The sequence below is a fragment of the Belonocnema kinseyi genome, chromosome 1 (genome assembly GCF_010883055.1).
Source record: "Belonocnema kinseyi isolate 2016_QV_RU_SX_M_011 chromosome 1, B_treatae_v1, whole genome shotgun sequence".
NCBI classification, from domain to species: domain Eukaryota; kingdom Metazoa; phylum Arthropoda; class Insecta; order Hymenoptera; family Cynipidae; genus Belonocnema; species Belonocnema kinseyi.
This window is the reverse complement of record NC_046657.1, coordinates 112,484,471-112,497,377: the sequence shown is the minus strand read 5'-3', so window position 1 is coordinate 112,497,377 and position 12,907 is coordinate 112,484,471. Positions and strand designations below refer to the sequence as shown.

At 26.3% G+C, this 12,907-nt stretch overlaps 1 protein-coding gene across 2 annotated transcripts in view; it reads left to right on the top strand.

The window, feature by feature from the left end:
• Window positions 1–612: 612 nt before the first annotated feature.
• The window catches only part of LOC117181270 (BTB/POZ domain-containing protein 1-like), a 28,898-nt gene continuing 16,603 nt past the window's right edge, over window positions 613–12,907 (top strand). Inside the window, exons 1-3 of one of the 2 annotated variants that reach the window (XM_033374177.1) lie at window positions 613–743; window positions 7,921–8,230; window positions 8,447–9,124. In XM_033374177.1, coding sequence (XP_033230068.1) covers window positions 7,974–8,230; window positions 8,447–9,124 — 935 coding nt within the window. In that variant the 5' untranslated portion in view covers window positions 613–743; window positions 7,921–7,973. Of the gene's footprint in view, window positions 744–851; window positions 871–7,920; window positions 8,231–8,446; window positions 9,125–12,907 lie in introns of those variants that run through there. The other variant, XM_033374946.1, reaches the window with a different exon arrangement.

Below are 12,907 nucleotides of genomic sequence, written 5' to 3'. Positions count from 1 at the left end.
AGATAAATTTGTAAAATAAAAAACAGAAAAAGGTCTGAACATCTTTTTCCGTAATTAATAATACTAAATTATATTTTTACTGATCGAAAGTTCTTTAATTACTTTAAAAACCAGTGATAGTAATTAAAGCAAAAAGATTACAAAAAAGAAACAAATATAAATGGATAAGAAATATATTGAAGAAACTTAAAAAAAACCGGAAGAATTAGTCAGGTTTGTGCTCAGTGATCGGGAACAAAGAGTTCAAGGAAAAATTTTAATTGATTTCGACATGCGGAAATTATTAATAATTCTCGATACGAATTATACCAATTTTCTACAAATTTTGTAAAGATCAGTAAAAGTACCTAAAAATGGAATAGAAACTATTTCATGAAACATTACGCATTTCTAATTATTACATCAAAGCTTTTCATCAAAATTCATATATATTAATTATTCGTAATTTTAGAAGCCAGGCCTGTATAAGCAAACTCTTTTTTCCTAGGAAAAATATTTGAAAAAAATCAATAAAGTGAAGTAACTTCAAACATTCGGTCTGCGTAGAAGAAAACTAAAAAATGCAACATCGCAAATTTAAGTTTAGCGGCGCAATATTCATCCGCCAATCGGAATTTCGGTTGTCTGCTCAAACAGCTGTTCCCTGTTCGTCTTTCACAAGTTTTGACGTCTTATCAATTTTTATAATTTTATCAGTTTTTCATAAAAATAATGTCGAATCAGAGGAATTTTTAATCATTTCAGTGAGTGTTTCATATTTAGAAATAATATTTTATTCCCTTTCGATCGAATTTCAACGCTATTGTGGATTTTATCGAGTTTGATTTGTGAGGTGTGCGTGTGACAGCTCGGCTCCAAAATTGTTTTGAAGTGGGTGTTTTTCTAGCATAATTATCGATTACCTTGAGCAAAGTTTCTCTCCTTATTATTCAGCTTATTATTCGATCCTTTGAAGGCGAAACTGACGACAAGAATTACGGTGACGGAAGTATATCAATTCAAGTTACCTTTTATAGGTTATGTTTTTTCAAATCAAAAACCCTGTTCCAATATACATTTTAAATTATATCAAAAATAATAGATCTTCAAACAAAAAAGGGCCCTCTTCCAACTATTTTCTAGTTTGAATTCTGCAACAGATCTTCTAGCAGGATGTCCAGCGACTATAAAAACTATAAAAACCTGGAATTCTCCACGAATTTCTCACGAACACCACGAATAAAGTTTTTTTTAACCAGTTCTTTTATTGAAACGCGAAAAGTGCTTGACGTCTTTTAGTCTATTATGAAAGAAAAATTTCACTTAGAAGGAATCTTGCGACTGAAAAGTTTTTTACTTGTCAAGATATAATTTATCTTTGACTCATTCCAGAATAAATAAAGAGATTTCTAGGCATTTTTTTCTAGATTTTACAAATTATTTTATAGATTGTAATGGACAGAATTTAATATTGTGAATAATTCTATAAGTTTTTTATTTCATCGTCGCTAAAATAGAATGTTAAAGTATATGTTTTTTTTCTATGCAACCATTACAAATTATAAAAAATTTGAGTTGAAAATTTCGATGTTAATTCAGTTTTAGAATCAGAATGAGCCATGACCATATTTAGGATTTTTCAAGGGCTTCATCACTCGGGTTTGTACACAAGATTACAAAGCATTATTAAAGGTTTCAAAAGGTTTAAAAATATTTAAAAGGATTTTGAACATTTTGCAAAGATTTCACGGATTTCAAAGATTTAAGAAAGATATGCGGATCAAATTTCGAATATTTCACAACGATTTCACAAAGCTTTGAAATCTCTTAAAAGATTTAAAGGATTTTAAAGATGGCAAAACATTTTATAAGATTTGAAAGTAGTTCACAAAGATTTCAAATAATTCAATCATCTCAACGCATGAAAAAAAATTCACAACTATTTGTGGAAAATATTACAAACATTTCTAAAGATTTTCCAAAGATTTCAAAAATTTCCCAATGATTTCGAAAACTTCATAAAGATTGCAAAGATTTGAAGAAATCGTGCACACCAGTTTTAAAACATTTGGAACATTTTTAAAGATTAAAAAAATCTTGAAGATTCGAAACGATTTCAAATATTTCAATGCTTTCAAACCAACACGCAAGATTTCACAAACGAAGATCAAAAAAAGCTTTTCCAAATATTTCATACAAAATTTTACAAAAACTTTAGTTATTCAAAAAGATTTCACAAAAAATTTAACTAATTTAAGAGATTTCAGCGAATTCGCAAAGATTAAAAAAATTGCAAGGATTTCAAATATTTCATAAAAGTTTTAAAAGATTCCAAAAGATTTCACATAAATTTCAAGATTTAAAAAAAAATTTAAGTAATTTAAGAGATTTCAACGAATTCACAAAGATTAAAAAAATTTCCAGGATTTTAAAGATTTCAAGAATTTCAAATACTTCACCAAAGTTTTAAAAGATTTCACAGAAAATCCAACATTTCACAAAATTTTAAGTCATTTAAGAGATTCTAACGAATTCACAAAGATTAAAAAAATTTCAAGGACTTTAGAGATTTCAAGGATTTTAGAGATTTCAAGGATTTTAAATATTTTAAAAAAATTTTAAAAGATTCAAAAAGTTTTCACAAAAATTTTCAGTAATTTAAGAAATTTCAACGAATTCACAAAGATTAAAAAAATTTCAAGGGTTTTAAATATTTTACAACAATTTTAAAAGATTTTACATAAATTCCAAGATTTCACAAAAATTTTAAGTCATTTAAGAGATTTCAATTAATTCACAAAGATTTTAAAAATTTCAAGGATTTCAAATATTTCATAAAGCTTTAAAAGATCCCAAAAGACTTCACAGAAATTTCAAGATTTCACAAAAATTTTAAGTAATTTAAGAGATTCCAACGAATTCACAAAGATTTAAAAAATTTCCAGGATTTTAGAGATTTCAAGGGTTTTAAATATTTTACAAAAATTTTAAAAGATTCAAAAAGTTTTCACAAAAATTTTAAGTAATTTAAGAAATTTCAACGAATTCACAAAGATTAAAAAAATTTAAAGGGTTTTAAATATTTTACAACAATTTTAAAAGATTTTACAGAAATTTCAAGGATCTTAAATATTTTACACAAATTTTAAAAGATTTTACACAAATTTCAAGATTTCACAAAAATTTTAAGTAGCTTAAGAGATTACAACGAATTCACAAAGATTTAAATAATTTCAAGGATTTAAAATATTTTACAAAAAATTTAAAAGATTTCACAGAAATTTCAAGATTTCACAACAAAATTAAGTAATTTAAGAGATTTCAACGAATTCGCAAAGATTTAAAAAATGTCAAGGATTTCAAATATTTCATAAAAGTTTTTAAAGATTTCAAAAGATTTCACAGAAATTTCAAGATTTACAAGAATTTTAAGTAATTTAAGAGATTTCAACGAATTCACAAAGATTTAAAAAATTTCAAGGATTTCAAATATTTTACCAAAGTATTAAAAGATTTCACAGAAAATGCAAGATATCATAAAAATTTTAAGTAATTTAAGAGATTTCAACGAATTCACAAAAATTAAAAAGATTTCAAGGATTTTAGAGATTTCACAAAAATTTTAAGTAATTTAAGAGATTTCAACGAATTCACAAAGATTTAAAAAATTTCCAGGGTTTAAATATTTTACAACAATTTTAAGAGATTTTACAGAAATTTCAAGGATTTTACATATTTTACACAAATTTTAAAAGATTTCACAGAAATTTCAAGATTTCACAAAAATTTTAAATAGTTTAAGAGATTTCTACGAATTCACAAAGATTTAAATAATGTCAAGGATTTTAAATATGTTACAAAGATTTTAAAAGATTTCACAAAAATTTTAAGTAATTTAAGAGATTTCAACGAATTCACAAAGATTAAAAAAATTTGAAGGCTTTTAGAGATTTCAATGATTTTAAAAGCTTTACCAAAAATTTTCAAAGATTCAAAAAGATTCCACAAAAATTTTAAGTAATTTAAGAGATTTCAACGAATTCACAAAGATTTAAAGAATTTCAAGGATTTTAAATATTTTACAAAAATTTTAAAAGATTTCACAGAAATTTCAAGATTTCACAGAAATTTCAAGATTTCACAAAAGCTTAAAGTAATTTAAGAGATTTTAATGAATTCACAAAGATTTCAAAAATTTCAAGGATTTTAGAGATTTTAAAGGATTTTAAATATTTTTTCAAAAATTGTAATGATACAAAAAAATTTCACAGAAATTTCAAGATTTCACAAAAATGTTAAGTAATTTAAGAGATTCCAACGAAGTCACAAATATTTAAAAACGTTCAAGGATTTAAAACATTTTACAAACATTTTAAAAGATTCAAAAAGATTTCATAATAATTTTAAGTAATTTAAGAGATTTCAACGAATTCACAAAGATTAAAAAAATTTCAAGGATTTCAAATATTTCATAAAAATTTAAAAAGATTTCACAGATATTTCAAGATTTCATACAGGTTTTAAGTAGTTTCAAGGAAATCAGAAAGATTAACAAAATTTCAAGGATTTAGAATATTTTACAAAATTTTCGAAACTTCACAATGATTTTAAGTACTTCAAGAGATTTCACCGAATTTACAAAGATTTCAAAAGATCGCCCACACAGATTACAATGATTTCAAAAGAATTCGAAAGATTTTATAAATATTTCAAAGATTTGAAACTATTTCAAAAGTCTTCAACAAATTTGAGAAGGTTTCAAAAGGTTTAAATTATTTTAAACGTACATAAAAGATTGAAGAAATATTTCAAAGACGAGTTATGTTCGCCAAAAATTAAGAATTTCTTTATTTATGGTTCTGCTTTATTAGAAAATTGTTGGCGAATACAAAATAAAATGGCTCATTTTTTACATCTATAACAAACGGTTATTTCATTATTTGATGTAAAAAAATAAGACCTAGAAAAATTTGAAAAGACCTTAAATTGCGTTCCTAATCAGTTTTTAATTAAACGTTCAAACCCTGCTCCAGTCCATTTAAAATTGAATAAAAGAGGAATCCTCTTCCAACCTTTTTCAAATTAACATAACAAAAAAACACCCTGTTCTATTCCATTTTCCAGAAATCACAAAAGAATCGATCCTTTAATTTATTTTTAAATTTACACAAAAAAAGAACACTTGCTCCAGCTCCTCTCTTATTAAACAAAAAACTGGTTTTAGCCACTTTTCTGGTTTTTATTTTTAAAAAATTCTCGTGAAGCCATTTTCCAATTAAATAAAATATAAGCCCCGTTTCAACCTTTTCGATTAAATAAAGAAGAGCCTCTGACTCAACCTCTTTTCAGTAATTATTAAAGAAAAAAGAAACCATGTTTTAACCTATTTTCATTAAAATAAACTCTGTTCCAATAAGTTGTCAATTAAACGGCCGTACCCTGTTCCAATACATTTTTAAATTAAACAAAAAATCCTTCTTCCAGGATTTTGTAGAATTCTACAAAAGACGATCTCCACCAACAATTTTCAATAAATATTAAAGGAAATTGAAAACATTTTTCAATATATTTTGAATTAAACTAAAACCCCTGTTTCAATCAATTTTTATTTAAACAAAAAAGAATCGATCCATCAACCTTTTTCAAATCTAAACAGCAAAGAATACCTGATCGAGCCCCTCTTCTATTAAACAAAAAAAAACGGTTTCAACCATTTTCTATATTAAATTATACAAAACTAACCTTATTCAAAATAAAAAATTAACTTTTTGGAAAAACGACACATGCTAAAATAACATTTTATTTACCAAAATTTTCTCGCATAAATTATATCTTTGAATGTTCTTAGAGCCACTTTAAGCCAGGATGCGTATTTTTTATTTCAATATTAAAAATAATATTGAAAATAAATAAATCAAATTAATGGAAAAACAAGAAAATGAAAATAGGCTTAAATTGGCTCTAAGAACATTCAAAGATATAATTTATGCGAGAAAATTTTGGTAAATAAAATGTTATTTTAGCATGTGTCGTTTTTCCAAAAAGTTAATTTTTTATTTTGTATATATTTTTATAGCGAGGGTTAATAACAAAACTTGTATGTCTTTTTTGGTTACACGACTTTTCTATCTCTTTTCTTTTTTCGTCTTCCGTGCTGGTTTCCGCTGTGCTGTGTCGTTTAAAAAAAAGTATTCTTTATTTTTAATATTAATTTTTATGATCCAAATAAAAACTACGCGTCCTATCAAAAAATGATTAATTGCAAACTTGTCGCTCTTTTCCATAAGCAACTTTTGTCTGTTAATTTTTTTCATAATTTGTGTCCTTTGTCCAATGTAGATCATTTTTGGTTGCATAATTCTTACGAATTAATCTTTTTTCAATTTTTGCACAGCTTGACGCCAAAATGGAATTTTGGATTATTCTTTATGTGATCAAGATTGGAATTTTCGACTTTTTGCGAAAAATAAAAAATTTATTATGATAATCTTGTAGGGCTTTCAAAAAACAACGTTTTCGTTCCCTTTACTTTTTTATGCCATGTGTTGTTTGGCTTATCATGTTGATTTTATTATTATTTTAAATGTTAATTAAAAGTTGTAAAGATAAATTGTTTGAATTTCCGTGTATTTCAAAGGCCAATCCAATCTGACAATTCTTTCGAAAGGCATCGTGCTCACAGACAGACATTCATCCATACAAACATGTTTTTAAAGTTCAGAGGGTCTATAAAAATGGACATTTGACGAACTATGCGAGATTGTTCATCTTAAAAAGATAAACAAAATTTTGTTGTGAGCATTATTTTTGTTGTAATTTCTTTTGCAAATTCCAAAAGTAAAAACATAAATAAGGAACACCAGCGAAACTTGACACACTTTACAAGAAAATTACAACAAAAATTACATTTTTCACTAAAAATATTGAAGATACGAAAAAAGACTAATAGAAAAAAATTGTTTACCCAAAGCAGATCTACAAATTTGCTGTGAATCATTTTTATAAAGGACGCGTAGTTTTTGTTTTAATTGTAAAAAATGACATTACAAATAAACAAATTTTTTTTTAAAAAGATACAAAGTACAATAAAAATGTTTAATAATGAAATTGTTCGCCTAAATTAAATATAAAAATTGTCTGTTGACCTTTTTTTCTCACGAGATGCGTAATGAGAATGTGTTATTTAAAGCCGAAGGATCGTTAACAAAAGAGAATTCACAATCACTCAATTTCAGTTGTTGATTATTTGAGCTTTAATTTTAAAAGTCCTATATAAAAATGTGGGGGAAATACAATGACCGAGCGAGATCTAACAGATGCGCACTCTAGGTGCGTTCAAACTTGCGATTGATTTTTTAAATAGTGATTTAAAAGCTGACCAAGAAATTTGGGAAAAAATATTCATAATAAAATATATTAGAAGACTTTTTTGTTCAAGCACATGATAGAAATGTTTAAAATGAGTTTTAGAAAGCCATATTAGACATGATACTACTTGGCGGGATTGGATGTTATAAGCAAAATGGTTTTAATAAAAAATGTCAAGGTATATGGGAAATTGATAGTATCATATAACCTCGCCAATTTGTAGAATTTCTTATAAATTGACTTTTAAACATTTATTATAAAATTTTCATGGTGTAAATCATAAGAACAAAGTTTCCTAATATATTTTATGATGAATACTCTGGTTATTTTGATGTTTTTTTTTGTTTGAATCTTACGGTTTTTTAAGCATCTATATAAAATCACGCCTAAACAAATTTTTAAATGATTGGTCATGTAGCAACCAAGTTTTATTGAAATCGGTAAAGAATTATGCCGACAATCCAAAAAAGGATAAGAATTCTTGGTAGCTTTTTTTTGTATGTGGCGGTGATTCGTTCCGACGAATCTTGATAAATTATCCTAAAATCCAAAAAATTTGGTATATTTTCCTAGGAGTGCAATTCTTGAAAATGGAAGATTCAGAAGAATAAAAAATTTAATTGAAAATGTCGGATGGACCAGGAGAGGACGCGTCAGCTGTAGCTTCTAGGTTACATAATTTGCGACTAGGACGCGAAGAAGCAGATGAGGCGAGAAATATGGAGAGCGAAGGTGAAGCCTCTGCTACAGATTCGCCTCAGAATATGCAACCTCCAGGAAACATAATGATGTCCAGGGTTCGACGTGCCCTTACTTTTTCCGTCGACGAGGAACCAAGTACTTCTGCTAACAGGGCTGTAGAAGCTTCCTTCAATGCCGAAGAGTAAGAATTATTTTCTAAGGGAAGATATAGACAAATTGCTCTAGAAAATTTCTTATTGCGCAGCCACATGTCTCATAAAACTCTACTGCGCATCCGTATTGCGTCTGGCTGCGCAGTAGAGTTGTGCGACACTTATGGCTGCGCAGTAGAGTTCTACGGCAAATATGACCTTGATTTAACATCGTATCAACCTATTTTGCACACTTTTGATTGTAGGAGACCCCCAGGGAACACATTAAACGCTCAGCCAGAGTCAAGATCCCAAAATGCAATCCTCGACAATGGATTAGCTCGTCGACCCCCAGCGACTTATAACTGGCAGGGAACTAAAGCCACAATGCGGGAAAGATTCGCCTTTCTTTTCAATAACGAAATTCTGTCGGACGTGAGATTTCTCGTAGGAAGGGGAGCCCAGCAACAGTCGATTCCAGCACACAAGCTTGTCTTGTCTTCCGGAAGTGCCGTTTTTGACGCAATGTTTAACGGAACTTTGGCCACAGCTTCCGTCGAAATTGAGGTGCCCGATGTTGAGCCCGTAACTTTTCTCGCCGTACTTTTATTCCTCTATACAGATGAAATCCAAATTGATCCCGAAACGGTCATGACCACACTCTACACAGCAAAAAAATACGCTGTTTCGCCTTTGGAGAAACATTGCGTGGATTTCTTGAGGAATAACTTGACAACTGACAATGCGTTTTTGCTGCTGGCTCAAGCGCGTCTGTTCGATGAGCCGCAATTGGCTGATGTTTGTTTGGACACGATTGACAAGTCGACAAATGATGCGCTCAATGCGGATGGATTCACTGATATTGATATCGAAACACTGATTGTGGTTTTGGAAAGAGACACGCTTAGGGTGAGGGAGTCGAAAATTTTCCAGGCTGTTGTCAGGTGTGTTTTCAAGCTAATTCAGGCCTCGGACTCACACAAATTTTGCCACTTTTCAAACACGGTGACACTATTTTACTACTGTTTCGAGAGACAAAAATTTGCAAGCCAAGCAGGTGAATTCTCTACAAAACAATTAAATTTGTTATCCGAAAATACTAATTTTCTACCAGAAATGTAATAGTTGATATTTCAATCAAAAAAGATTTTAATTTTAAGCAAAAAAAAAAAAAACAACCGGTCGAATTCAAACAGAAAATACGAATTTTCAATAAAATAATTTTTATCTCCATCAAAAAACCAGAATTTTCAACTAACAATATTAATTTTTTACCGAGAATACTTTTTTTTAAAAAAACACATGAATTTTTCCTAAAAAAAATGTCAACCAAAAATTGAATAGTTAAATTTTCAGTTAAAAAATAAATGTTCAACAACAAAAAAGGAATTTAAAAAAAAAACAATTAAATTTTCGACCCAATAGATTAATTTTCAATTAAAATGATTGATGTTTTATTATAAAAATATGAATTTTCAACGAAAAATATAATATAGTTGATAATTCTATCAAAGAAAGTTAAATTCGTGATAAACACGAATTTCCAATAAAATAGTTGAATCCTTAATCAAACAAATTAATTTTTGACCAAGAAAATTAATTTTCTGCTAAAAAAGATCAAATAATGTTTAACAAAGTAGTTTAACTTTTAACCAAAAAGTTTATTTTAATCAGAAAAAAAATTTTCTCAGCACAAAAGTAGTCGGTATTTCAATTAGAAAATTATTTTAATGTTAAATACAAAATATTTAAATTCACCCAAAAATATTAATTTCAACGAAATAGTCAAATCCTTATTTTTTATCAAAAAAGAAGAATCGCCAACCAAATACATATATTTTCTAACACGTAGTTAAATTTTGAACCCAGAAAATTAAGTTTTTATAAGAAATGACGGATTTTGAAAAATTGATATTATGTCAGTTGAAATTTTTTTTAATAAGTATTTAAATTTTTAAACTAAAGGTAAATTTTGGCCTAAGAATGGTGTAGTTAATTTTTCATTCAGGAGCATTAATTTTCAATCGAAAAAACGTATTTTCTTGAAAATTGTTGAATTTTCAAGCCAAAAAGTCGAAGTTTCTAGAAAATAGTTGAATGTAATACTGGACTTTTCAACAAAAATTATTTAAATTTAAAATAAAAAACAGGTTGATTCAACCAAAAAAGATGAATTTTCAACAAAATACTTGAATCCTCAACTAAAATAACTTAATTTTTATGAAACGGTTGCATTTTTAACCAAAAAAACTGATTTTCTCACAAAAAAAAAGACGAATTTTCAACAAAAGACATGAATTTCCTACTAAATAGTTCAATTTTCAAGGCAAAAATACGAATTTTCTACAAAACAGTTAAATTAACAACAAAAAATTGATATTTAACAATTTACCAATTAATTTGAAATGAAATATGGGTGAATATAACCAAAAAAGATGAATTTTCAAAAAATGCTTGAATCCTTAACTAAGACAAAATAATTTTTAACCAAACATTTGAATAAAAAAAATTCATTTTCTACAAAAAACGACGAATTTGCAACAACATACATCAATTTTCAACTGAATAGTTCAATTTGACAGGAAAAAATAAGAATTTTCTACGAAACATTTGAGTTAGAAAAAAAATTAATTTTCAAACGAAACAGATTAATTTTTAACCAATAAATATGAAATTTCTGAAGAAACAGATACATTTTTAAGCCAAAAAGATGATTGTTCAAATAAAAAGTTGAATTTTTAACTTAATATTTATACTTTTAATTAAAGATTGATATTTAATAAACAAATAATGCAATACTTTATATTTAAATCCAAAACATTTAATTTAAAATGAAATATAGTTGAATATAATAAAAAAAATACGAATTTTCAACAAAATACTTGAAAGGTCAACTAAAAATATAAATATTTAACTTTACTTTAATTAATTAAAACCGTTGAATTCAAACAAAAAAGTTGGATTTTCAACAAAATACGTGTATCGTCAATTAAAAAAGAATAATTTTCATACACACACTTGCATTTTTAATAAAAAAAAATTATTTTCTACCAAAAAAGACGAATTGTCAACCAAATACATATATTTTCTAATACATAGTTAAACTTTCAGCCCAGAAAATTAATTTTCTATTAGAAAATACGGATTTTGAACAATGGATATTATGTCAGTTCAAATTTTTCAACTAAATATTTGAATTTTTAAACAAAAGATACATTTTTTACTAAAATTGGTGGAGTTAACTTTTCATTCAGGAGAATTCATTTTAAATGTAAAAAACGTATTTTATACAGAACTGTTAAATTTTCAAGCCAAAAAATCGAAGTTTCTACAAAATAGTTGAATTTTTAACAAAAAGTTTATTTTCATCTAAATATTTAAATCTTCAACAAAATAGTTGAATTTTCTACAAGAAAAAAACAATTTTTAATAAAATAGTTAAATTTTCAAGGAACGAGATGAATCGTCAACTAAAATGATGAACATTCAACGAAAAAAAAGATCTTAAATGAAATAAGTTCAACCTTCAAACAAGGAGATGAATTTTCTATCGCAAAAGATGGATTTTTAACGAAAAATGTAATACTGGATATTTCAACAAAAGCATTTTTATTTTAAATAAAAAGCAGGTTGATTCAACCGAAAAAGATGAATTTTCAACAAAATACTTGAATCCTCAACTAAAATAAATTCATTTTTATAAAACGGTTGCATTTTTAACAAAAAATTGATTTTCTACCAAAAAAGACAAATTTTCAACAAAAGACATGAATTTTCAACTAATTTTCAAGTGAAAAATACGAATCTTCTACAAAACAGTTGAATTAAAAAAAAATTTTCAACTTAACCGGATTAATTTTTAATGAATAAATATGAAATTTCTAAAGAAAGAGATGCAGTTTCAAGCCAAAAAAGCGATTGTTCAACTAAACAGTTGAATTTTTAACTAAATAGTTATATGTTTAATTAAAAATTGATATTAAAAAATTAAATTTTAACAAAAAATGTAATAGTTTATATTTAAAATCCAAAAAATTAATTAAAATAAAATACTTACAACGGAATTTCAACTTTCAACTTTCCAGGCAGAAATACGAATTTTCTGTAAAACAGTTGAATTAAAAAAAAACTTGATTCTTAACCAAAACAGATTGATTTTCAATAAATTATATCAATTTCCAACCAAATATTTTGAACATTGGATATGATGTTAGACCAAATTTTTTAATTAAATGCTTCAATTTTTAAACTAAAGATCAATTTTTAACTAAAAATTGTGTAATTGAATTTTTATTCAGGAGAATTAATTTTTAACAAAGAAAAATATTTTTCTGCAAAAAGGTTCAAATTTGTATGAAAAGGTTGAATTTTATACCAAATTGTGGAATATTCCAACAAACAAACAGAAAATTGTATTGTATTGTATTTAAATTTGAACCTAATATTACAATCTTTAAATAAAAAATAACGAATCTTTGATTAAAAAATCAATTTTGAATCAAATATTTGAATTTAGTTCCAAAATAATGGATTTTCAACCATAGACATAAATTTTCTACCAAAAGTGACGAATTTTTGACAAAATGTAGAAATTCTAAACTAAAAAAAGATAAATCTTTAACCAAAATGGTATAGTTATATTTTCAGTTAAAAAAAAAAGCAAGTTTTCAACAAAACAGTTACGTATTTAATAAGAGAAATGAATTTTCAATAAAACAGTTAAACTT